General features: G+C 46.3%; 1 protein-coding gene across 1 annotated transcript in view; it reads right to left on the reverse strand.

The window, feature by feature from the left end:
- Window positions 1-353: 353 nt before the first annotated feature.
- Window positions 354-25,861, reverse strand: part of LOC144142048 (nose resistant to fluoxetine protein 6-like) — a 103,089-nt gene continuing 77,581 nt past the window's right edge. Inside the window, exons 12-15 of the mRNA XM_077673477.1 lie at window positions 24,174-24,306; window positions 11,335-11,515; window positions 5,302-5,444; window positions 354-536 (exon numbers count right to left, since the gene is read on the reverse strand). Coding sequence (XP_077529603.1) covers window positions 423-536; window positions 5,302-5,444; window positions 11,335-11,515; window positions 24,174-24,306 — 571 coding nt within the window. The 3' untranslated portion in view covers window positions 354-422. The remainder of the gene's footprint in view (window positions 537-5,301; window positions 5,445-11,334; window positions 11,516-24,173; window positions 24,307-25,861) is intronic.

Consider the following 25,861-nt stretch of genomic DNA (forward strand, 5'->3'; position numbering starts at 1 on the left):
CAAGCGCTTTATTTGAATAGTGCCGTTTTCCCTGTCAGCGAGGTTGAAATCTTCGGTTACGTTCAGTTCAAATTATGCTAAAGTGCACCTAGTTTAAACATCACACTTCTACAATTCTGAGCCTATTTCTCCAAAGCCTTCCGCCGTGTATCAGTTGCGATAGCCACAAGATAGAGTAATTAATTTGCAGCAGTGCCTGGAGCGTGCTTGCGGCTTTGCGGGCTTCCTTGTTACATTCTGTAAATCCATGCCGCCAGCCTCAATAGCGAAACCCTGGCTACTCAGATGGCATTTAAAAGAACGCATAACATTTGAAAACCTTTCCCTACATTGTTTATTCAGGCACTGAAACATCTTAAAAAAATTCTCACAACTTGATGATGGCAGCATTATACACTCTTCATTTCGGCGATTGGTTAAAGCTATTTGTTAGGGAGTATCAGCCGCTCGATGCCACATAGAGGCAGCTCAATCAGAAGGCAGAATATGACCGATACAGCATAGGACAAGAGCAGGTTTCCAGCAAAGAAGTAGCTCTGAAATGGCAAAAACAAAATAATTAATTGTACTGGCTAAAGCCTAGCCAGATGAGAGAAATCTTGCACAATTAAAACATTAAAACTCTTTCGCTAACACGCCTGTCGATAATCGATCAGTTTCATTGACGCATGCAAAGTTGAAATTCCCGCGCGCGCGCGCACGTTGCGGGCGCCTATCGTCATCTAGAGAACAAAGTGGGAACAACACAAGGTTATCCACGATGTTTTAATGGCTTGTTAATTCGCGGCGGATTTCCCGCGCCGTAAAAAGTTTCCGATTGCGGTGCGCGCGCGTACATCCTGGCGTCGTTGTCACGCGTGGACCCTCCTCCTTGCAGAAGACATGCTTCTCGCAATTCGAATGCTTCTACAGCCGATTTTGCGGATAAAATCAGCAGCAGTAAGCCTGAAGATGTGGACACATCAAGTTTCAGCACGAATGGCGAGGATGCGTCAACGAAAGACGCAACATCCAGTGGGTTAATGCCAGCTGTACGTGCGGCGCACATTCTTATCACAATAGATAGTTATCAGTGGCTGAGGGTGTACCATATTATTTGTTTTCAGGGTCTCAACGTCCAACGGAGATAATTTGGTGTCGGCATCTGTAAAGCGCGTGCAGTATTTTCCAATGAAGAAACCCGGTGTTCGAAGTTGGCGGCGCACTCTGGAGTAACGCCTGGCGTTTCGTGCGTGCCGGCAATTTTTTTCCAACTGTTCTCTACCGCGCAGCTGATCAACATGATCTGCGAGAACACAAACAAAATTTAACTGCGCGAAAGGTGGATACAAGAAAGGACACAGACGAGCGCACGCGCGCACACGCACTGCGCTCGTCTGTGTCCTTTTTTGTATCCGTCTTTCGCGCAGTTAAATTTTGAATATGAACCCCTTCGAACTCGCCCAGCTGTCTCTCATTCTAAAACACAAACAAATACGCGTGGACGCATATTTCAGAGAGGCAGACATACGCTGAAAGAGGCGGGTCGTGGAGGAACTTCAGTTCGAACGAAGTGATGCAGTGCGTGGAAATCCTCCTCTACACGGGAATCGTTGAGCTGCCTCGCCTTCATCTCGATAGGAATATATCGGAGATATTTTCAGGTCTCATTATCACAACGGTCATGCCCAAGAGCGGATTTGTTTCGTTCCTTGCCATGGACTCGGAGAAAACTGATCCCATCCGCGATCGGAAGCTGCACAGGATCGCACATCTACTGCAGCATACCATTGACCTGTCCTGTGAGCTTTTTCAGCTACATCGGAATTTGTGTGTGGATGAACGAATGGTAAAGTCTAAAGTACGACCAGGAATCCGCAGTGTACGCTTTACAAGGCCGTCAAGTGGGGCTATAAGCTTTGGGTCCTCGCATACTGAAGGAAAGGCTACACAGTCCAATTCAATGTTTTTAACGGAAATCGAGAAACACCCAGCCCACGGAGACTTGCTCACGACATTGTAACCGGCCTATGCGAGTCATATTTTGATCAAGAGTAAATCACCTACCTTGACAATTTCTGCAAGTCCACGTCCCTCTTTGTACATCTCATTTAGCGGAAAACCCTCTCTTGCGGAACAGCGTGCAAAGACAGTGCGAGAGAAGAGCGACGCGAGGGGACGTTCGCTGCCTGCGACGCAGTGGCGTGCTCTATTTACAGTGGAATGACAAGCGTGCCGTTAACATGATGAGCACGGCACAAACTGCCAAAAACCACGTCCCTGCAACGCGACAAGTGAAGAGATGAGCCCCATGGACAAACTCTACCAGAAGCCGTTTTTGATAAAGGAGCGCAATAAAGGAATGCTTGGTGACTAGCAGGAATCTCACCGGCGTCGTCCATGCTTGGCCGCGCAATGCCACTCCGGGCCCGCGAAATCATATTCACCTGAGTCACTCATTAAAGCGGACACCTCCAGACGGTGGTACTCCTCCGCTGGGGGGCTTGGCGGAGGCCAGTGCATGACAAAGATTAGTAGTGGCTTAGCTCGGCTATGCCAGGATATACGTAGCGTGAGCTAAGGCACAGCTGGTTATTCTTAGGTTTCTTGGTTGTCGAGGATCAGCTCATTATCATGGTTACTGCTGCTAAAACGATTTTTAATCCAATCCAATTCAATCTAATCTGATCCAGTTTGGTCCAGTCGGGTCCAGTCCGTCCAGTCCAATTAGGTCCAGTCCAGTCCAGTCGAGTCCAGTCACTGCTCCTCGCGCATGCGCAGCAGGGCTCTCCCGGAGCCACGCGAAATGGCCATCACGCGGATCCGGCGCACCGTCAGACTTGGCTACTGTGCAACGAAGGCGCACAGCTGGGCACGCGCCGGCGCCAGTGCGTCTGCCGCGGCTATGACGTCACTCCTCTGGAATGCGCACACCCGCGAATGGGCTGACCCAATTCTCTATACACCCGTACTCCAATTGGATTGGATTTCTAATCCTATTCAGTACAATCTAATTTAATCCAATCCAATCCATCCCAAATCCCATCCAATCCGATCGAATCCAGTCCAATCTAACTCAATCCAGTCCAATCCAATGCTCCTCGCGCTTGCGCCGCACGTCCCTTCAAGGTCCCGCGAAACTGCTCAACCTCGACCAATGTAGCGTATGCTACAGAATTCTTAAAACTCACCTCATATTATTACTCTTATTTTTCTGTACTTTGGTATTCTCTTCATATAACCCAACTCATGTAGCCACCCCACTGTGTCACCATAAATTACTCTCGCTTATATTTTTACTCTTACTTTCCTGTACTTAAGTATTATTATCCCACATTATGTAATCGCCTATTACTGTCATTAGTATTACCACTCTTATTTTTTGTTCATTGGCATTTGTTATATTATGTAACGAACTGTCAGTCGTATAGTACTGTTTGCAGTATTATCAACCTTATTTTTCTTTTCCCTGGTATTATTATTTCATTACGGCCATTATTATTACCACTCTTAGTTTTCTTTTTTTTTGTTTTGCTATCCCACATTATGTCTCCATGTATCGGAGCTTCCCCCCCAACCCACTTTTACTGATACTGCTCTCTGGTGTTCCCCACAACTGGAACCGGTATTAACCCATTCATCGCGGCCAACAAGTATTCGAACTCTGTTTACTTTTTTTTCCTCTCCTCCCCTGGTCAACCGGTTTTGTTTCTTTGCCTGGCCCCGTCCGAGGGTTTGGGGGTGGGCCTCGGGTCTGGGTGGGGTGTGCTGCGCGTTTCCCTCTGGCGGCCGGGCCTGGCGCGCGTCGGGTGTGCCGGTACTGCGCGGGTCGGGGAGGCCGTCACGCGCTCTCAATTCATCACTCAGATTACATTCCTCAAGTCAGTCCACTTAGAATTTACTATAATTAATACGCATTCTCTTCCACTATTCCTCTTCGTGCTCCTTTACTATCCCCCTCCTCCCTTCCGTTCCGCCGGTTGAGGTGTCGGCGTAACGTCAGACAGCTATCGGCCTCTATCTCTCCTTCCCCCCTTCCCCAACAATCACTTCCTTCTCCTTCTCATATCGAACGTAACCACATGCTTCTTCTGGAGCGAAAGCGGCACTGTGGGCTCCCTTGTGTGACCCAAGCCTTCACGGCCATTGCATGAACAAGGGCCATATGTTCAGGACTCCCTGGATCACTTTCTGCTTTGCCCTTGCTATTTTCCGCTCACATTGTAACCAACTTCATTTTTTTGATGTAGGACCCTTTTCATACTTGTATTAATAGTTTTGTTGCACATCGCCCTCATACCATTCAATATTTTTTATATGGCCAGCAGTTGCAGACCATACAGAATGGACATGGCGCTGTTCCGCCACAGACACCCTGTGTCATTAAAACACACTAAATGACAACAATAGCCTATCCGGAAAAGGATGAGCTTGCACAATTACAGCATAGTTCACACTCGATGAAAGAAAAAGAAATCAACACAAATTAGGATAAAATAAAATGAAAAGAATGCTTTTTTGGGTTAGGATGTCGACCAACGATATTTTTGAGTCATTTGCGGTGTCGACCCCAGCGAACAAAGATCGACCTTTTCCTAATGCAAACCTAAAGCAAATAAGAAATCAACAATTCAAAGAAGCCCAGTAGCTGGCCAAATGATTATTCGCATTCCTCTGAGATGTGGCAATAATAACACTCCATGACTGGCAGCCACTGCCAGCGCACAGGAAAGCTTTACATATACCCGCAGCAAAAGAACTGCATTACTGAGATCGCGTCCAAATAACGTTCAAAGTATTGAATAGCTGTGCTCACACCAGGGAGTATTTCAATCCTTGGGGGATTTCTGTGACGTGTTTTGTTGCCAAATGAACCTTATTGATGGGGTTGCGCTGAAACGAATTTGTGGTGCTTATTCACGGCATTGAACAGAACAGCTACGACATTAAAGCTTCTTCATTGTAAACCAGCTTTTAAGTCCTAAAGCGGGAGTACGAACAGGATACTTCACAGCATTTTTGAAGCTTTTCTACTAATTCACGCAGTACCTTCATAACCGGAAATCTAACAATTTTTAACGCGTTTCAAGGCAACGTTATAGGGATGGGAATGTGACTGCTAAACCGCGAGCATCACATACGGTGAAAACGTTTACGGAAAGATTTAAAATTTCTCAGCAAGTTACCATAAACAACCCGTTCGCAGACAAGTAATTTTATGAGGGCTACTCGTACGAACGGAAATTTTACTTTGGCCATAGCTGCCAAAGAGCAGCAAAGACGCCTTCTGAACGACACCACACTACACCAATTCATACTTACCGCCAAAAAGGAGCTGTAATAAAATGTGCCCTCCAGATTGGCAAAATATATATGCACAACACCTTGGTGAATGACGTAGGTTGAAAAGGTAAGTTTGCTCAGTGGCTCCAAAGCGCGGCTTGTCAGGACACTGGTAAAAATTCCTGTAAACAAAAATGAACAAAGATAATAAACAGTGCATACGACATTCGGGTGTTCCTGCTAGCCTGCGAAAAATTCCACTAAAGAAAGCAAAGAAAGTTGAAACGCAAAATCATAGCAATGTCTCGCTGTCGTATTTTTCTGGGAATTTCAAATCACATATGTTTCAGTAATACTACATTAATAATCACCGCAAAATATAATAGCGAGTAGAGAAAGCCGTCCTATAATCGCCATTTTTGCAGTTAGCGTGCTGTTCAAATTTAAGTTTTTGGAAGAGGTTCGCCTGGGTGTGCCAACCATAAATATACGTTTACGGCAAAAAGGGGCTGTCGTCGGGTATCATGAGGTCGGTAAGAAGAGTATACGGTTCAGAGAAACTTCAGCAGAATATTAACTTAAACTAGTTGGTTTATTACGACAAGGAAGAACTGCGCAGAAAACGAGCACACATTAACACAACTAGACACACAGGGTGAAGTGTCTCTAGTCGCCTTCTTTTCCATCATCGCGTGCGGAGTGGTTTCTTGTATAGGAAAACGATTTGCTCATCGACGTTTCGGTCGGATGCTGAAATCTTTCCAGATAAGATTCAGTTGGCTTATCAGGGGATTTTTAACACTGTCAAATGGGGAAAGATATATGAAGTCAACACACACACACACACACACACACACAAACATACACACACACGCAAACACACACAGACACACACACAAACACACACACACAAACACGTACACATGCACACGCACGCAGGCACGCACGCGCGCGCGCACACACACACGCAAACACACACACGCGCGCGCTTATGCGCACCCACACGCGCATGCACACGCATGTACATGCACGCACACGCACGCGCACACGCACACACGCGCACATACATGCGAGCAGACACGCGCGCACATGCACACGCTCACGTGCACGCACGCACACACAATGTCAGGAGACGCGCGGGAAGTGATTCTCGCCAAAATAAATCCAGATGGTAGAGAAACACACGTGAACACAACCCCCTTCCAAAACAGAACGCCACCTCTTTCCACATTTCGTCGGTTCAAAAGGCAGGACAAAAATATCGATGATGCCTAAGAATAAAAAGAGAAAGTCAACACGAGAGGGACATCCAAAAAGTCGCTGCAGGGCCACCCAAAGTTAAATGGTTAAGGTCATTACGGGAATAGTGCACAAGAAGGGGGTGCAGCCGCACAAAGAGTTGGATATTGTCAAACTTTCAGGTATATAGGGAGGGCATTAGCGCGTAGCTATAAATCGCTGGAACTGCAATTCAACCGTGCGCACCTCAGCTGTCTAGAAAGACCAAGTGTAGACAGGCTGCATTCATAAACGTCTACCCTGTTTATCCAGATCCTGTGCGGACAGCCGAAGATGTCCCCGCCTGACCCTGAACCCTGATTCACGAATTTTAGTGAGTGCACGACAATGAACGCATACATTCAGGGGACCATTTCCTTTTGGAAAACATAGATACAGGGAACGCAAGGACGAACGCAGGGCAGGATGATGTTGCGCTGAAGCATGTTAGAAACATGGTCCTCGATAAACTTTCCGTGAGAAGAAGCTACACGATAGTGGTAGCATCGGATGACAGGGAGAAAGTTGTTCTTATCTGGTGCTCTGTTGCGGTCGTCTGTTCAAGCTAAGCAAAATGATAGCGAGAAGGAGATTAGCGCTTGTGATGCATGGTAGGTAATTACTATTTTAAGTACTGCAGTCTGAACTGATGCTTGCAGTTAGATGAGGCAAGGAGTGTTCAGGGACCGAGGTAGAGATTCCTGTCGATGGTCAGCGGAGCATCACAGCAGGCAGAGTCTGCTGTTAGCAGCAGACCCAATAGTATCATATGCAGGTAGCAAAAGAGGTTCGGTAGTGGTATTGTTGCAGCAAGTACTGCTTACACATTCTAAAACCATAGCAGGCAAGCAGCGATCACGAGTGTTTTACTAGAACGGTGGATGAAGGGATGACTAACACGTCGCCTTCTTAAACCGTTCTGCTCGAACAGAAAATACTGCCTCTTGCACAGTACTGAAAACATTATGGCACTTATCACAAAAAAGCAGCCGCGCTTCAGAGACAGTGCTGGATAATTTTTCAAACTTCGGGAAACAGATGAAAATCCTCAACCCAGAATCAGTTTGTTTATAACGAATTTAGCAGTGCAGGGGGAACGAGACTAGGGCAACCACCTATGAAAGCCAGTGCCGTATATTAACCCGAGGTTGCAGTAGGACCGTTTAAGCAGCACACAATGATAGATAAGTGTACGTAGGTATAACCACGAGGAGACACTAACATAAATCTGCAAGAATTACTGGCACACAATCCCGCGCCATCAAGGCGTTCAAACCAAAATCCTTTCGCTAGAACTTATGAAATTTCCGTGGAGAGAGATGACGACGAGCATGTTCTTCGCGCCGCAGGCTGACCTAAAACAGACAGGGGGCACTTTTTCAAGTGGCTGTAAGGAACGTTAAGCTGCGGACTAGGGGGGACACACACCGTCGGAATAGCGGCGGTGGCTGGAGTCTGGAAGAAAGGTAGAATGGAGAACGATGGAGTTAATCTGTGGGAAGGAAGCCGGTGGATTGATGAATGCGAAGGTACGCTGACGGTAGCCATACAAGTATCGGTGCCATGGTAATATGGACTAGTGCTTTTCTGCCTTTTGTCTTGAAGGTGGCTACAGAAAACGCGAAAAACGTGTCTCTGGATTCCACAGAAGTAGCACACGGGTCAGGACGAACGAAGATGAGGGGTGGACGACACTGTGAAATGTATTTGTTATAACCACAGACTGATAAACATCAGACTCCGCCTAGGCATTGAAAACTCACTCTCCCGTCATGCACTCCTCCTTCATTCTGGAGGTTCAGTGCGTTAAAAATGAAAGCGGCAATGCTATTCATTATGTGTCGAACCCAATCCTGCTCCACCACATCTCTCTTTGCACGATGACGAACGGCGATATAAAAAGAAAAAAAAAACATGGAGGATAACATACCTTGAAGAAGGAGATACGACTAACACAGGCGCCTTCTTGTCGTCGCATGGTGTCTCCTTTGCATGCGTCGCACCGACCCTTTTTCAGTCACGCCTTTGTAGCGCCAGGCTTTTTAAACATCAACGATCTCGCTCAGCAACAAGTTTTGTTAAAAGCAGATACAACTTCTATATACGAGGTTTACGTCTCACATGAGGGCGGCTGCTCCACGCATCGAGCTTTTTTTCCGCGCTCTCAACTACAGTGGCCGACGTGAAAAAAAAAATTAAAGGAGTTGTCTTCCGAATGTAGGGAAGTTCGTGAAATATCCTTCGCGGTTTTGAAAAACATGTTTTGGCCGCGGCTGCCAGATAACAGACGTCGTTCAGCAGCTTCATGAAGTCATCCCAGCTATTGAATGTGCTGACCCTGGTGCAAATGGTCTGGCAGTCATCCCCGTCATCCCAAGGATGCTAAGCTAATATCTGAGGGTCAGGCTGGTAACTGGTCACAGTCGAGCAATGGAATAGCCAGAAATTCATTTCGTTTTGTCGTTATATGCCACTGGGAAACAAAAAAAAATTATAAAGAAAGTGAGAGTGCCAAAATTCCAAAGTTATACATTTCGATATTCTGTATGCACAAATTGGGGTGGGAAGCGTAATTGCCGCGTTGATTTTACGCCGTCGAATCTGTGGCCCGAAACACCCAGCGTACATTACTAGGGAAGTCTAGATGATCATTGTCAACCAATATTTGTGGTATTTGACAGCTTATGCGCCGTAAATCGCGCCTTCGAAGGCCTAATCTTAATCGGTATAACTAAGCCTATTCAAAGGTTTCGAATCGGCTGTCATGAAAACGGCGCGATTGCTGCCGTCGCCACGTGCCAGCACAGAAACTACAGCCGAAGCAAACGCTTTCCTTTGCTTTTTTTCGTTGTTCTTCCATTCCCTCAAACCCGAACGGGTGAAGCGTTCATTACAATACAGGAGGCTCCCAATAAATGGAACTTAAGGGGACCGAAAAAATTAGTTCCCTTTACCAGGAGTTCCGTTTACAGAGATAAATGTGAAAGTGCATAATCTTGTGCGTACACACTCTTCATACCATTTCATGACACCATTTCGCTCAGCAACAACTTTTGATAAATGCGATAACATCTTCCGTATACGATGCTTACGTCTTACATGAGGGCTGTTGCTCCACGCATCGAGCACTAGAAGGTGAATGTAGCTGATAGCTTTTCAGAAAGCCTGATAGTCTTTCAGAAAGGAAGAACACTACACGAGGTTTACGCAGAGCAATCACAAAGCTGATTTGGCAAGAATGAGTCGCTGTGCACTACTAAATGCCCCAATTTTTTTTGTTTCAATCCTGGAAACTGCATTTTCACGGAGGCTAGAGGCCTCGCCTTCACAGTTTCGTACGACCCACCGAATTTCGAAGACCGCAACGCGGTAATAAATCACGAGTAGAACTACGATGGCGCGAACGAGGCGGCAGGAGTTGAACCCGCTGACATCGGCGTCTTAATTGAGACTGAACGACTGGAACAAGAACTGCGATGTTGCATTCGTTGCGCAAACACGGCTGACCACTAACGAGGCCAGGCTTATGAGGCTAAGTACGCAAAAGAAACATTGGGGAAGAAAAACAAAAACAAAAACGAAACAACCGCAACCGTAAAAAAGTCATTATCATACCAATGGGTTTGACACAAAGTTCCATTTCTGGTCCCGTTTGCGCGGCTACGCAAAAAGTTTACTTCCGATTACCGAGAGTTGTTTTACGTTATTTTAAAACAATACCAACCAACTTACACGATACTTTCCCGATTAAGCGGTGATTTAGTTCAGCGATTTCTGTTAATGGAGATTTTACCGTATTTCAAAACGTGCGGAGCGTCGCCGCGAACCAAAATCTAAGGGAACAACAAGAAGAATGGTGCACGATGAAACTTCGGCTCCACCACTTTCAAGAGAAATGGAAATTGAGTACCGGCCGTTCCATTTACACCATCAGCAGATAGACCAAGCTCAGCAACTAACGTAGATGATGGTAGCATTTAGAGGAGAAGACGCACTGGTCCGTGTTTGCAAATTTGATTATAGAGACAACTACAGGGTGAAATGTCGTAAGCTGCGCAGTGAGCAGCTTGTATCCTAAACTTTAGGTAAACAAACAATTTTACCGTTACCTACTGTACATGCACCTATACAGAGAGGAAACACTGCTGCCTTGTTGTACTTCTAAGGAGGTCAATCTAGCGTTCGTTTATGACACGTGCGGTAATCGTATTAGCTGTTTGAAATTATGTTTTTAAAAAACGATTGCCTGCATAGCACGATCATAAAAGGAGCACTGCATGCATTCTTACTCCAGCAGAACTCGTTTCCACTTCACTGGTGTGCTATCGACGTGTGCGGTTCGTGTAATAGACGCCATCGGCCAGAAAAAGGGGAAAGAGGATAATTCAAAGTGCAGCACGGCTCGTCTTAATAACCTTCAACTGGAACGACTTTAGAACAGCGACTTCCCCAAAATCTTCTGCGCATATTCAAAACTTTATGTTCTGTCCTTCTGTCCGTGCCACAGTTGAATTAAATAAACCAAAGTGTTGCTGCTAAAATATAAGAATAAAATGTCTCATACAATGTGGACTCATATACTACACACAAGTCGACAGTTGGCAAATGCACCTCTATTTTCTGTTGAGTGTAAAGTCATTTCTACTAAACCTGTTTTTTGTTTATTCTCTCCTCCGCAACAAGCAATCTAGAGAATATTTTGGGCAGTAAAGTCAGCTGTAGAAACACATCCGATGCTCAGTGTTCTTCGCGCATTGAAGCTTTAGTTCAGGTTTTGCATTCCATTCCACTCACCTCCGCAGCCAGAGACGCAGGCATACACAATCCACGCGATGCCCGTGGCCCACAACACAGACGCGATAACCATGAAGGTGCCGTACCAAGGAGTTGGTGCAGACGGGTCCATGATCCACGGTCCATAAATCGCAAACAACAGGCAGAAGGCACATGAGAGCCAGCCGATGTACACGTAGTGCTGCGCAGAAAACAAAGCCATAACAAAACGGAACTCTGAATTGAACGCCATGCTTTCCACGCATACAAGCCGTGTTTTCGCGAGTGCGAATACTACACTGTTGTGTGATGTGTATCGCTGTGAATACTGATTAGTTAAGCTTATAGCGCAGAAACATTGTCGGACATATATATATATATATATATATATATATATATATATATATATATACCTACATATAGGGTTCAAAACTTGTCGACCACTTTCGACATGTCGTAGACACTCGAGTCACAGCCCGGGGGTTAAAATAGAGGTCTCCTTCACCCCGAGTATTCCCAGTGGCGCTGGCTACATCCCCCAAGTGCAGAAAACAAAAAATACCTCAGCAAAAATACGCGAGAAAATGGTGGGGAAACAGCCCCGCCGGTAGCAGGGTGGTCATCGCACGCGGGTTCGGATGCCAACCAGCTGGCATCCACCCAGCGGGCATACACTTCACCACTTTTTTTCTGACTCAAAAAATTCTTCATCTGCTTCTATGACTTATCCCATTCCCCCCTTTGCTTTCTGAAGTTTTCTTGACTGCCAACCTTTATTCTGTCTTAATTCACCCAGCCCCTCATTTACCCTTTCTGATCCGCTATAAATATATATATATATATATATATATATATATATATATATATATATATATATAAAGGAAAAAAAAGAAAACAGAAGAGAAGTCCTTGAATGAACCGCAAAGCTCCGCGTGAGTTGCACCCGCGCATACCAATTCTATTCTCCTGCGAACACTGACCTCCCCAGTCGAAATTCCTCAAACTATAAGGGCTGTTGCTGTTTACGAGTTTTCTCTCTTACACACAGTTCAGTAACCTTGCAATTGCACCCCCAAGACGCCCCTCTCGTCCCCGATCTTCCCGGAAGCCTCCTTTGAGGTCGCCCGACCCCGCCGAAGCCAAGCTTAAACCGTTCCGCCCTGTTTTCTCCGACCCTCGCGTCGTCTTCCCTCTTTCTCTACTGCGAGGCCCTGTCACGATAAGCACACCTCCCTTTCTCTGTCACTATTTCTCTCCTTTCAACCGACCGTTGACCCACTCTGCTGTCCTCCTTCCGGCCCCGCTCTTAACAACCTCAGCTTTCTGTCTCCAACTCAATCTGTAGCTATAAAACAGTGTGCCAGAGATGAACCCTGATGCCATGAAAAAGACAAGTCTCCTTGTCGAAACGTTGGCAGTGGTCTGAGGCCGCAACCTTCCTAAAAGTATGATTTCTATCTGGTGGTGACCATCTTCACAGCCCTCTCGTTCCCTATATATATATATATATATATATATATATATATATATATATAGAGAGAGAGAGAGAGAGAGAAACAAGGGTTGGCAGTCAAAACAGAATGCGGTGGGCCATTAAAACCGAAGAAGAATTTTGAAAGACAGAAACGAATTGGAGAAAAATTCCCGCAACGTTTTTCTCCAACTTTTCCTCCTCTTTCTGTCTTTGAAATCTGTTTATCTGTTTCAATGACCCACCGCATTCTCCTCTTTGCTTTCTGAGGCATTCTTGACTGTCAACCCTTATGTCTGTCTCAATGGAACGAGCCCCTCATTTCCCATTCAAATTCGCTATGATATATATATATATATATCTATATATATAGTAAGGAAATGAGGGGCTCGTTCAGGAAAATACAGAAAGATAGGGCAGCAGTCTACAACGCCAAAGGAGGCATAGGGGTGTGGTCAAACTCTTTTCTATTTCACTACGGTTAATGAAGTAAACATTTTTTTAATATACAGAAGAAAGAAAGAAAGAAAAACACGCGCCCAGAGTGGGGACCGAACCCACGCCTTTCGATTACATGTCGAATGCCTTACCAATTCGGCTATCTGGGCGACTGTGTTCTCCTTCACTTTCTGGGCTATTTATATTTACTAGAAGTGTATCTGATGCTTGAGGGTGGTAGCCAGCGCCACTCTGACTACACGGGGAGAAGGGGACCTTCTTTTCAACCCCCGGGGCGTGACTCGAGCGTCTACAGCCTGTCATGAGCGGGTAACTGGCGGGAAGCCCTCTTATGCTACCTAGGCATCAAGGCTGCCAGAACCGAGACCCTCGCTAGGCTTTCGCAGAATAATATAGTAAGGAAATGAGGGGCTCGTTGAGGAAAATACAGAAAGATAGGGCAGCAGTCTACAACGCCAAAGGAGGCATAGGGGTGTGGTCAAACTCTTTTCTATTTCACTACGGTTAATGAAGTAAACATTTTTTTAATATACAGAAGAAAGAAAGAAAGAAAAACACGCGCCCAGAGTGGGGACCGAACCCACGCCTTTCGATTACATGTCGAATGCCTTACCAATTCGGCTATCTGGGCGACTGTGTTCTCCTTCACTTTCTGGGCTATTTATATTTACTAGAAGTGTATCTGATGCTTGAGGGTGGTAGCCAGCGCCACTCTGACTACACGGGGAGAAGGGGACCTTCTTTTCAACCCCCGGGGCGTGACTCGAGCGTCTACAGCCTGTCATGAGCGGGTAACTGGCGGGAAGCCCTCTTATGCTACCTAGGCATCAAGGCGGCCAGAACCGAGACCCTCGCTAGGCTTTCGCAGAATAATATAGTAAGGAAATGAGGGGCTCGTTGAGGAAAATACAGAAAGATAGGGCAGCAGTCTACAACGCCAAAGGAGGCATAGGGGTGTGGTCAAACTCTTTTCTATTTCACTACGGTTAATGAAGTAAACATTTTTTTAATATACAGAAGAAAGAAAGAAAGAAAAACACGCGCCCAGAGTGGGGACCGAACCCACGCCTTTCGATTACATGTCGAATGCCTTACCAATTCGGCTATCTGGGCGACTGTGTTCTCCTTCACTTTCTGGGCTATTTATATTTACTAGAAGTGTATCTGATGCTTGAGGGTGGTAGCCAGCGCCACTCTGACTACACGGGGAGAAGGGGACCTTCTTTTCAACCCCCGGGGCGTGACTCGAGCGTCTACAGCCTGTCATGAGCGGGTAACTGGCGGGAAGCCCTCTTATGCTACCTAGGCATCAAGGCTGCCAGAACCGAGACCCTCGCTAGGCTTTCGCAGAATAATATAGTAAGGAAATGAGGGGCTCGTTGAGGAAAATACAGAAAGATAGGGCAGCAGTCTACAACGCCAAAGGAGGCATAGGGGTGTGGTCAAACTCTTTTCTATTTCACTACGGTTAATGAAGTAAACATTTTTTTAATATACAGAAGAAAGAAAGAAAGAAAAACACGCGCCCAGAGTGGGGACCGAACCCACGCCTTTCGATTACATGTCGAATGCCTTACCAATTCGGCTATCTGGGCGACTGTGTTCTCCTTCACTTTCTGGGCTATTTATATTTACTAGAAGTGTATCTGATGCTTGAGGGTGGTAGCCAGCGCCACTCTGACTACACGGGGAGAAGGGGACCTTCTTTTCAACCACCGGGGCGTGACTCGAGCGTCTACAGCCTGTCATGAGCGGGTAACTGGCGGGAAGCCCTCTTATGCTACCTAGGCATCAAGGCTGCCAGAACCGAGACCCTCGCTAGGCTTTCGCAGAATAATATAGTAAGGAAATGAGGGGCTCGTTGAGGAAAATACAGAAAGATAGGTCAGCAGTCTACAACGCCAAAGGAGGCATAGGGGTGTGGTCAAACTCTTTTCTATTTCACTACGGTTAATGAAGTAAACATTTTTTTAATATACAGAAGAAAGAAAGAAAGAAAAACACGCGCCCAGAGTGGGGACCGAACCCACGCCTTTCGATTACATGTCGAATGCCTTACCAATTCGGCTATCTGGGCGACTGTGTTCTCCTTCACTTTCTGGGCTATTTAAGAGGGCTTCCCGCCAGTTACCCGCTCATGACAGGCTGTAGACGCTCGAAGAAGGTCCCCTTCTCCCCGTGTAGAAGGTCCCCTTCTCCCCGTGTAGTCAGAGTGGCGCTGGCTACCACCCTCAAGCATCAGATACACTTCTAGTAAATATATATATCCCAGAAAGTGAAGGAGAACACAGTCGCCCAGATAGCCGAATTGGTAAGGCATTCGACATGTAATCGAAAGGCGTGGGTTCGGTCCCCACTCTGGGCGCGTGTTTTTCTTTCTTTCTTTCTTCTGTATATTAAAAAAATGTTTACTTCATTAACCGTAGTGAAATAGAAAAGAGTTTGACCACACCCCTATGCCTCCTTTGGCGTTGTAGACTGCTGCCCTATCTTTCTGTATCTATATATATATATATATATATATATATATATATATATATATATATATATATATATATATATATATATATATATATATCTAAATATATATATATATATATATATATATATATATATATAAAAGAAATCAGGGTTGGCAAAAATGCCAAGGAAAGCTTGGGGGAGAATTCTGGAGGCCGTGGGCTTGGATCCCAACCGGCGGGTATTTTTTCATTGCTTTCTTTCTGTCGTTCAAAAAATCTGCATCTGTTTCAACGACAACAAATGACCTCCCACACCGGTGCAGTGGTGACGTAGGGGTAGAACATCCTCCTTGCGTTCTGAAGGACCATGGTTCGAATCCCGGTGCCGGATTATTCCCGCCAGATTAAGAAACAATGCTCGTGTTGATGGAATTGCAGAATGAGGCTTGGGGTGCGGCCTGATCTCGGCGACCATTGCCGGCAACGCACTCCCTCACCAGAGCAGGATTTGCCACCATGGTGGAGTAATAACCACAAAATCTGATGAACAAAATTATTCCACCAGCCTCAGTGTCCAGTGGCTGCGAACCAACTGACCATGGCGGCGGTAAGACCTGTTACGCAGGAGATGGTGCCATTGGAATGGTGCCAGGCCGCCTTTGGAATCTGAACCTGGCAACGTTTATCGCAGGAACCTCATCTAGCAAAGCGAGGCTAGAGGTGTTGTTCGAGAAATTAGAGGGCAATAAATAGGATTGAATAGGGTCTATTTAGGTTAGGAGAACCGATGAAGCCTTTGCAGTGGTGAAAAAATATTTAACCATCTTCCCGTAGAACCCTGAGTAGTATGCGAAGCAGCCAAGGGGTCAACTCAAGTTCGCATTAGTTTTCAGTTCGATCGTGGCGTTGCGGGAGTAGAATGAGGGGAGCGGAGTGCGCGCCCGTGTGTCATATATACCACCGAGCTACAGTGGCGCCCCCAGCGGAGTATGCAACGGCTACCGTAGCGTTTCTAACCGTAAGCTGCTTCGCATTATTGCGCGCGCAGCCGCAGGTGTGTCCATTCGTTGCGCAATCCCGGAGAGGAGAGGAGCTTCCGAGAGGAGAGGAGGAATGTCTGGCATACTACTCAGGGTTCCCTTACGGGAAGATGACGACGGTGGTTGAACGTGAAGCTATCTCGTGATGGATTCTTTGGTTGACGAATCCCTAGGGCATCCTGCCACAATCATCATCAGCGGTGCCTGGCCAGGCATGCGCAGTGGTTATGTGGACGGCGGACAACTACAACGACAAGGGAGGGAGGGACACAGCCCCGTGCATGAGATGCTTCACATCTAATCCCATCCCTAGGGGCATCTTGCCACAATCATCATCAGCGGTGCCTGGCCAGGTATGTGAAGTGGGTGTGCGGACGGCGGACAACAGCGACAAGGGAGGGAGGAACACAGCCCTGAGCATGAGATGCTTCGCATTGAAAATGGACACGTCCTATGTTACCATGGTCTAGTGCACAGAATAGACCCGGGAGTGGGACGTTAAGTGAATAAAAGCATTGCTGACAACATAAACGAAAACTATAGCATTAACAAAAGGGTAGCTAGTCTTGTACTTAGGCCTAATGAGACGCACAAACTGAAGGTTATACAGGGCTACGCACCTACATCAAGCCACGACGACCAGCTAGTTGAACACTTCTACGAATATGTGGAATCGGCAATAGCTAAAGTAAAAACACAGTATAACGTAAATATAAGAGACTTCAATGCTAAGGCAGGAAAGAATGAGGCTGGAGACCAGGCAGTTGGGAACTATGGTCTGGGCTGTAGAAATAGCAGGTGGGACCTACTAGTCCAGTTCGCAGAACGGAATAATCTACGCATCAACAATTTCTGCAAACGGTAGAGCTGGAACTGAACTTTGCAGAAGGTGTTGCAGAAGGTGTTGATTGCTTAGATTATTCTGTTCTGCGAACTGATGTTGCAGCTTATGTTGCCAGGTCTAGGCTGTAGAAAGAGCAGGGGGGACCTCCTAGCCGATTTCGCAGAAGGGAATAATCTACGCATCATGAATACCTTCTTCTGCAAACCAGACAGCCGGAAGTAGACTTGATGGAGCCCAAATGGGGAGAATCAAAATGAAATGGACTTCATATTATGCGACAACCCTGGCGTCGTGAAGGATGTGGAAGTGCTCGGAAGGGTAAGGTGTAGCTACCACCGTTCGGTAAGATGTGCAGTTAGGCTAGCCTTGGGGAGGGAGCGTAACAAGCTAGCACAAAAATGCGGATCAATGAGCTAACAGTAAGACAAAAAGTTAAAGAATACAGGATCGCGCTGCCGAGGAATCACGCTGCCGAGCTCTTACCGGGGAAGCAGAGCTTCCGACACTGGCAGCCAGCGACAATCTTACATGCTTTACACGGAATGTGCAGTAGACTTCAGGGGCACGATGGCTAGGTAGGATACGGCTAAACTTTCCCAGGAGACAAAAGTTTTAATTAGGAAACGGCAAACCACGACAATATCCACTTCAGTCAAGAGAATAGAACAATTGGAGCTTTCGAAGTAATCAATAAGCATAAGACAACTATCATACGGAAGTATATTATGGAAATGATCCTAAACGGTGTAAAGAATGGAGGCAGCCTGAAAGCAGTGAGGGGCGTCTAGGCGTGGGGAAAAATCAGATGTATCAACTTAAACACAAGCAAAGCAAAGTCATCACAAATATAGACAAAATAGTCACAGTAGCCGAGGAGTTCTATACGGATCTGTACAGGGTGCGGGACATCCAGGATAATGCCGAACGAGTACGTAGTTCAGAGGAGATCCATATCACACCGGTAACGATAGAATTGGTAAGTAAAGCTTTGAAAGAAATGAAAGGGAGCAAATCACCTGTTGAAAATCAGATAACATTAGAACTCTTGAAAGATGGCGGGCAATTTGTACTTGTAAAACTGGCAAACCTGTGCACGCAATACAAACGACCGCGAGTGTACCGAAATCTTGGAATAACGCGAACATCATCCTAATCCACAGGAAAGGGTACATGAAGGACTTGAAAAGTTACGTGCCATTCAGCTTACTGTGAGATATCTACAAGGTAGTTGGCAAGGTACTTGTTAACAGAATTACTACCACCTTACAAATCCCTCAACCTGAAGAACCAGAAAGGTTTTGTAAAGGCTATTCAAAAATGGACCATATTCACACGATGAATCAGGGGATAGAGAAGAGCGCGGAGTATACGTAACCCGTACATATAGCCCTCATAGTATATAAGAAAGCCTTTGACTCAGCCGAAACCTCAGGAGTCATTCAGGTAATATGGAACCAGGGTGTAGACGAGCATTGTGTTAAAATGCTAGAGCATATTCACAATGGGTCCACAGCTACCCTCATCCATCATAAGGAGCGCAGTAAAATACCTATAGGGAATGCAGTCAGACACGGACACACAATATCTCCAATGTGATTCGCAGCATGCGTACAACAAGTATTCAGAACTTTGGATTGTGAACAGGTGGGACTAAGTGTTAATGAAGAATGCCTCAGAAATCTCAGATTTGCTGATGACGTTGCCTTGCTAAGTAACTCGAGGAGGAATTGCAAAGCAACTCGACGACGAATTGCAAAGCATGCTTACCCACTGGACAAACAGAGTAGAACCGTGGGATTGAAAATTAAGATGCAGAAAACTAAAGCATTGATCAATAACCTCAGGACAGTACATCAGTTTGAGATTGGTTGTAAAGTTCAAGTGATGAGTGAATAATCAACTTGGGCCAAGTTTTGACCCCGGATCCCAACCATGTGGCAGAAATAATCAGAAGTATAAGAATGGGGCGGAGTGCATTGGGCAGGCATGCTCGGAAAGAGGACCCTGCTGCGTTCGTAATTTTGTCTAACCCCTCCCGCGTTGTAATTCTAGGTAAGGCCTTTTTGGCGGAGAATGGTGCAATGTGTATCTGCAGAAGAGGTAGATAACTTTTGACTCCACTCACTCGATGCACCGGAAGCGAACCCTGAACACCGCGCTGCTGTAAGGATCGCCGGGGATCACGTCACCCTGCCACCCCACGCGAGCTTGATGGCCACAGTCTACAGTGAAGATGCCGCTCCCGACAACGAAGCTATCGTAGAGTGCCCAATGTTTGCTTCTCGACCGCGGTGTATCCGTCGCAAGAGGTATTGCGCGTTTAGAACAATGCAAATGCCAAGTTTCGGTCACTAATTTCGCCGAGTACCAGCGTCTAAACAAGGGCGCGGCGATTGCGTTCCTCGAAGAAGGGGCAAAAAACAAGTCAAGTGATCCCTGTCGCCAACTTTGAACGCGCACGCGCAGATGCCGTCAAGCTGCCGGTACCTTTCGACGTGCACCCGGCGTTGCCGTAAGAAAACTCCGACAAATTGTTATATTTGCTACCTCGTTACAGCGAGTGTTTTTCGTCGAAATCAAGATTACGTCAGAAACCTCTGGCGAAGCACCGGATAATAACAGAGGATGGAGCCCGACCTACCCGACAGTCACCGTACCGCATGTCGTCACACTAGCGGGCAGCCATCGGGAGACATGTCGATGACATGCTCAGCGATGACATTACACAGCCATGAAAAAGCTTCTGGGCTGCTCCGGTCGTACTCTTGAAGAAAAATAATGGTACATTGAGGTTCTGCGTTCACTACCTGCGACTGAACAAAATCACCAAAAAGGACGTGTACCCCCTGCCACAAATCGAAGACGCCCTCGACCATCTCCGCCACGCAAAGTATACTTCTCTTCGGTGGATTTCAAGTCGGGCTACTGGCAAATCGAAGTGTACGAGATTGACCGAGAGAAGACTGCATTCATAACCCCGGACGGCCTATACGAGTTCAAGGCGATGTCGTTTGGGCTGTGTACGGCGCCAGCAACGTTTCAATGAGTCATGGACACTGGTAGCTGGCATGAAGTGGCACACCTGGCTCGTATACCTCGATGACGTTGTGGTCTTCGCCCGGACTTTCGAAGAACTCCTCGAAAGGTTTGAGTCTGTTCGAGGCCATTCGAACGTCGGGGTTAACGCTGAAGCCTGAAAAGTACCGCTTCGCGTACGAGGAACTCAAGTTTTTGGGCCACGTTGTAAACGCCGCGGGAGTCCTGCCCGACCTGGCGAAAACTTCAGCCACAGCAAAATGAAAAGACTGCAAGACAAGAGGGGCGCGGAAGATTTTTGGGATTATGCTCGTAATACCGTCGCTTCATCGAACCATTGCAAAACCACTCACGGGCTTTACGAAGGATAGCACCCCTTTCAGCTGGGGAAGCGCCAAAGAGGAAGCATGCTGTGAGCTGCAAGAACGCCTGCACAGCGCGCCTCTGCTCGCTCACTTCGACGAAAAAACCGAAACGGAAATGCACACTGACGCCAGTGATATAGGCTTGGGTGCCGTCCTCTCCCAAAATCAAAGCAGTAGCGAAAAGGTAATCGCCTATGCCAGCCGTGGTCTGTGAAAGGAGAAAAACTGCTCTGCCTCCGAGAGAGAGAGTGCCTCGCCATTATATGGGCCATTTAAAAATTTTGCCTATACGTGTATGGTTGACCGTTCAAGGTTGTGACAGACCACCATGCGCTGTGTTGGCTCGCTAATTTGAAGGACCACTCTGGCCGTCTTCGGCGATGGAGCTTGCGCCTACAAAAATTTCACGTTACAATCGTCTATAAAACCGGCAGGAAACACTCCGACGCCGACTGTCTGCCCCGCGCCCCGTCGACCCCCCGCTCAAGACTCCGATGAAGACAGCACGTACTTCGGAGTCGTGACAGAGAGCGACCTACCCGCCCATCAGCGTGCCGACCCAGATTTGCGCGTCATTATCGACTACCTTGGAGGACGCAATGTCACCGTGCCTAGGGTCTACAAACGAAGTTACCAGCATACGGCCTGAAAAACTGCGTCATTGTGAAGAAAAATTTCAACCATCCAATGAGAACAGCTTATCTTCTTGTTATCCCCGCAGACCTTCGTGACGAAATTTTGGAACCGCGCCACAACGACCCGGACATCTCAGCAGAGCACGCACTATTGGAAAAATCAGGGCGAAGTACTACTTGCCCCGGCTTACAACCGATGTGTCCTACTACATCCGGAGCTGCCGTGACTGCCATCGACGAAAAGCGCGGACTTCTGCATCCGATCACCGTCTCATCAAGGGCCTTCCAACAGATTGGGATAGACCTCTTGGGCCCGTTCCCTACGTCACGATCCGAGAACAAGTGGATGCCCTTAGCGACAGACTGCGTGACGCGCTACGGAGAAACCGCCGCTCTTCCGAGGGAGACTGCACATACAAGAAGTCATGAAGTTCTTCATAAGCCAAGTTATGTTGCGACATGGAGCCCCTGAAGTGCTAATCAGGGACCACTCAAGGGCCTGCACTGCGGAGCTCCTGCTAAGAATCTTACGCTACAGCAAGACGGATCACCGAAGAACGACGTGATCCACCTTGAACGACGTTAACTCAGACTGATTAGTTACAGCGAAACACATAACAATGATATTTGTTCCAACGTTTTGACCATGGACAGGTCTTTTTCAAAGATACAGGTACTCTAGATGAATTGGGTGTAAATACAGTTGTATGGTTGCCTGTTCAAATATATGTATGATTCGAAAAGGAGGTTCTGTGCGGCGATACACGCACAAGTATAGAAAAGCAAAAAACCGCAGAGGTGAAGAGAAGTGAAGAAGCGTTAGATTCATGTCGTACGGTGAAGCCGAGGCAAAAGGTGCCGTACACGAGAAATGCGGGGCTTAGTCTAACAGGAAAGTTCTGCGTATCGCTGGGGATACAACGTGACAGCCGGAGCGCGCGGGTCTGAGGAGTGAGCTCGCGAGCTTGTACACAGACGAGCTCCGGATGGTTACCGCCAGGTACGGCTACCTGCTGCTATTTTTTCGAAAGCATTCGGGCCACAGGCAGATGAGGAGGTACCAGAGTTTCTAAAATGCGGAACTAGTACAAATAGTAACAAGAAGAAGTGTGTTATCAGAAATACATTGTGTGGGTCCGCATTGAATCAATAAGGGGAAGCGTAAGATGTCAAAAGGGAAAAAGAAAAGAAAAAAACGGGTGAAGTGAGTGGAGGGCAATGAACGCGGCTGGGGAATGCAGGGATCAAAGTGGTTCGGAGAGAGTCACAAACGACACTTAGTTTCCCTTGAAGTGAAATGGTGGTGACATTGACCTTTGTACAAGACATGGGTCCACGTACTGACGCAGGGGAGCGATGCGATGCAAAGTATCGGCAATGGAAGCCGGACCAAACAAACACAGAGAAAACAGGTACAAAAATAAAGCACATACAAAAAAGAGATACAACGTGCCCCACGTCGCCATGGAACAGCATTTCAGCAAGGTTTTATGGTTTGAATGGATCTAAAAAACAAAAAAAGAAAGGCGAACGAAAAAAGGGGGAATGCGGAAAAAAAAGGAGATACAACGCTACCTAATAACAGTTTTTTAGTCCAACAAGTGAAAAAGCAATTTAAATGGTTAATAATATGCACATTGTTGCCTATGCGGTATGGAAAGTTACACAAAATGTACAATTTGCTTTTAGGACAAAGTTACTCATGAAAATTGTGTACTTTCATCGTCTTAGTCTCTAAGGACAGAGTCATGCTAGAGTGTTCGTGTTTGTGCTGCCTTTTAACAATACATTCTCTGGAACAAACTCGTCAATTATTTTCGTTCGGTACTCGACATTCTGATATAATATGTTGAATGAACGCACTTATGACTGTAGTTTGCCTGTATTGTGAAGTAAAGTTGCTACTTTTAAAAATGGGCCCATGCGACAGAGAGATTTAACAAAAAGATATCAAAGTTGAGATCTCTGACATATTGCAGAACTTGCAGGGAGCAACGTATTATTGAACAAGAATGAAAACAACATTATGCTCTACAATTTTTATTAAACCTACTATCTAAAAGCATATGTTGCGCAGCAAGCCCGCCAAGACTACAGAAATACATCCCTGGTTGTAACGTAAGACATCCTAAAGCACATCGAATCACCAATGCTGGAAAGAATTTCGGAACTCAAGAAATAACATTTGGCTTGTGTACTCTTCACTGCGCCGTCTTTACAAAAATTTACATTGACACCTACAGTATATGACAGGGACAATTTCAATTTAGATTTTTACTGCTCTGTTTTAGTCAGTATTCTACGTCGGGGTCTTTTTTGTTGATTTTCTCTATGCCCTTGTAAGAACTGCAGGTGTGTTCCTTTTATTATATTCGGTGCCTCATTTGGACGGGTTTTGCTTTACTTGTGTTATGCGAGTCCTACCATGGCTACCCTCGAAATGTAATTTTGTTGCGGAAAAATCTACTACATCAATCAACAGCCAGTACAAACAATAAAACAAGAAAGTAATAGTGTATCGTGTAAACTTCACGCACTCCAGACTTACCTTTCTTGGGGGAGCGATGTTGTGGTTTTTGCTCAGAAAGAGACCCATCAACATACCCAGCAGGTACGGACTGATCCGGAAGTAGGGTTTTTTGTAAACGTCGTTTATGTAGTCTTCACTATTGAAAGAAGACCTGTGAGGGCACGATTGAAGCAATTGGTTTTTGAATAATCACGTTGACCTATGATTGGAGCGAAATTTGTTAGAGAACACGACACAATTCGAAAGCAAGCAGCCGTTTTGAAATGACCCTGTATTTTCCCTTGCAACAGGTTGTTGAATTGAAGTGCTTGCATGATAGAGTGCTGGACGGGCCCACTTCCAAAGCAACTAACAATTACTGATTGATAAAAAAGAAATAATTAAGGTTAGTTAGAAGCAACAAGACAAGGAACTCTTGATTTCCAAAATGTCTTTGGAGATTGTTACCATGAAGCAGAGAAAGAGAAGACTCCATTTAAAAAATATTAGAGTGCGAACAAGCAATGGCTTGTGTTTTTCATCAACGAACAACTATCCCAAAGTTACACGCCTTGTTATTTTTGTTACAGATACGTTTAGTTAGACTCTCAGCGGTTTGGGCTTTAGAAAACAAGACGACATTCACTCAAAGCAAAGTGCTTCGTGCAGGATTGCAGAGTAATTGATTATATTGTGGTTACTCCGGCAAATAGATGTCGGCTGGGATAGCTCGTTTCTGTCAGAGAACCTGGGTTCCATCGGACGTACATAGAATTTACTAGTATCTCAGGGTTATTACCTAAACGATAAAGGCTTGATTAGATCGTCCTTTTGAATCAGTTAAGCATTTATACCTTCCGAAAAGTGATTTCTTTATTTATGCGTGCGCACAGGAGTATCTTTCATGGAAGTAAAGAAGCATTCAGGCCTTAAAGAGACTAGCAACAGACCAGACACCAGACCAGACCAACAGACCAGACACATACCAAAATTCAACGTAATGTGAATCTGAACCGGATGCTCCGAGGGACACCCGACGAAACTGCAGCGAGGGCAGTGTTTGGACCAGTTCAAAGTGTACCCGGCCGGTTGTGTTAGTCAACTGTGATACATTGTGCCAACGCCCGTAACTTCTAAAAAGACGCTCGGGATTGGCTTCCTAATTACATGATGACAACATACAATTTTAGTTTTATTAAAAACCAACCCTTTCCCTATCTGGAACAGTTGTGCACGCAAAAATTGTCCAACCCATTGAAATCAGGAAATTGCGCCTTGTTAACACCTTGTAAAATCAAATGCCCTAACACAGTTTGCTGAAGCCATCCAGGGGCCTGCGGTCGTTTCGCCTGTATTTCCAATGACCGAAACTCAGGATTCGGGCCTGCTCCTGTGGCCTCTGTTCCCGTGGCCCGTCCTCACGTTCACAGGCCTGCGGTCTTGGCCTTTCTTTCAGCGATGCCTGTACTTCGGCCAACGGGAACAAGCGCGGCCTACACACGGCACAGCTGGCCTAGAACGGGCGATAAAAAGTGAGCACCTGGCGTGCGAGAAGCGGTGAAAAAGAGAGCTGGGGATCGGATGGGAGTGTGGCGTGATCCGGCAAGCCATCTGACATAGCAGGAGCTTTGTGGGCACCTGCTGAGGGCGGGGAGACATTTCCGTCAGCTAGCCTCGGGTAACAAGAGAGGACGGTGCGGCCGAAGGGAAAGCTTTAACGCACTACT

The sequence above is a fragment of the Haemaphysalis longicornis genome, unplaced genomic scaffold (genome assembly GCF_048455015.1).
Source record: "Haemaphysalis longicornis isolate Haplotype H1 unplaced genomic scaffold, Haemaphysalis longicornis Haplotype H1 scaffold_6, whole genome shotgun sequence".
NCBI lineage: Eukaryota > Metazoa > Arthropoda > Arachnida > Ixodida > Ixodidae > Haemaphysalis > Haemaphysalis longicornis.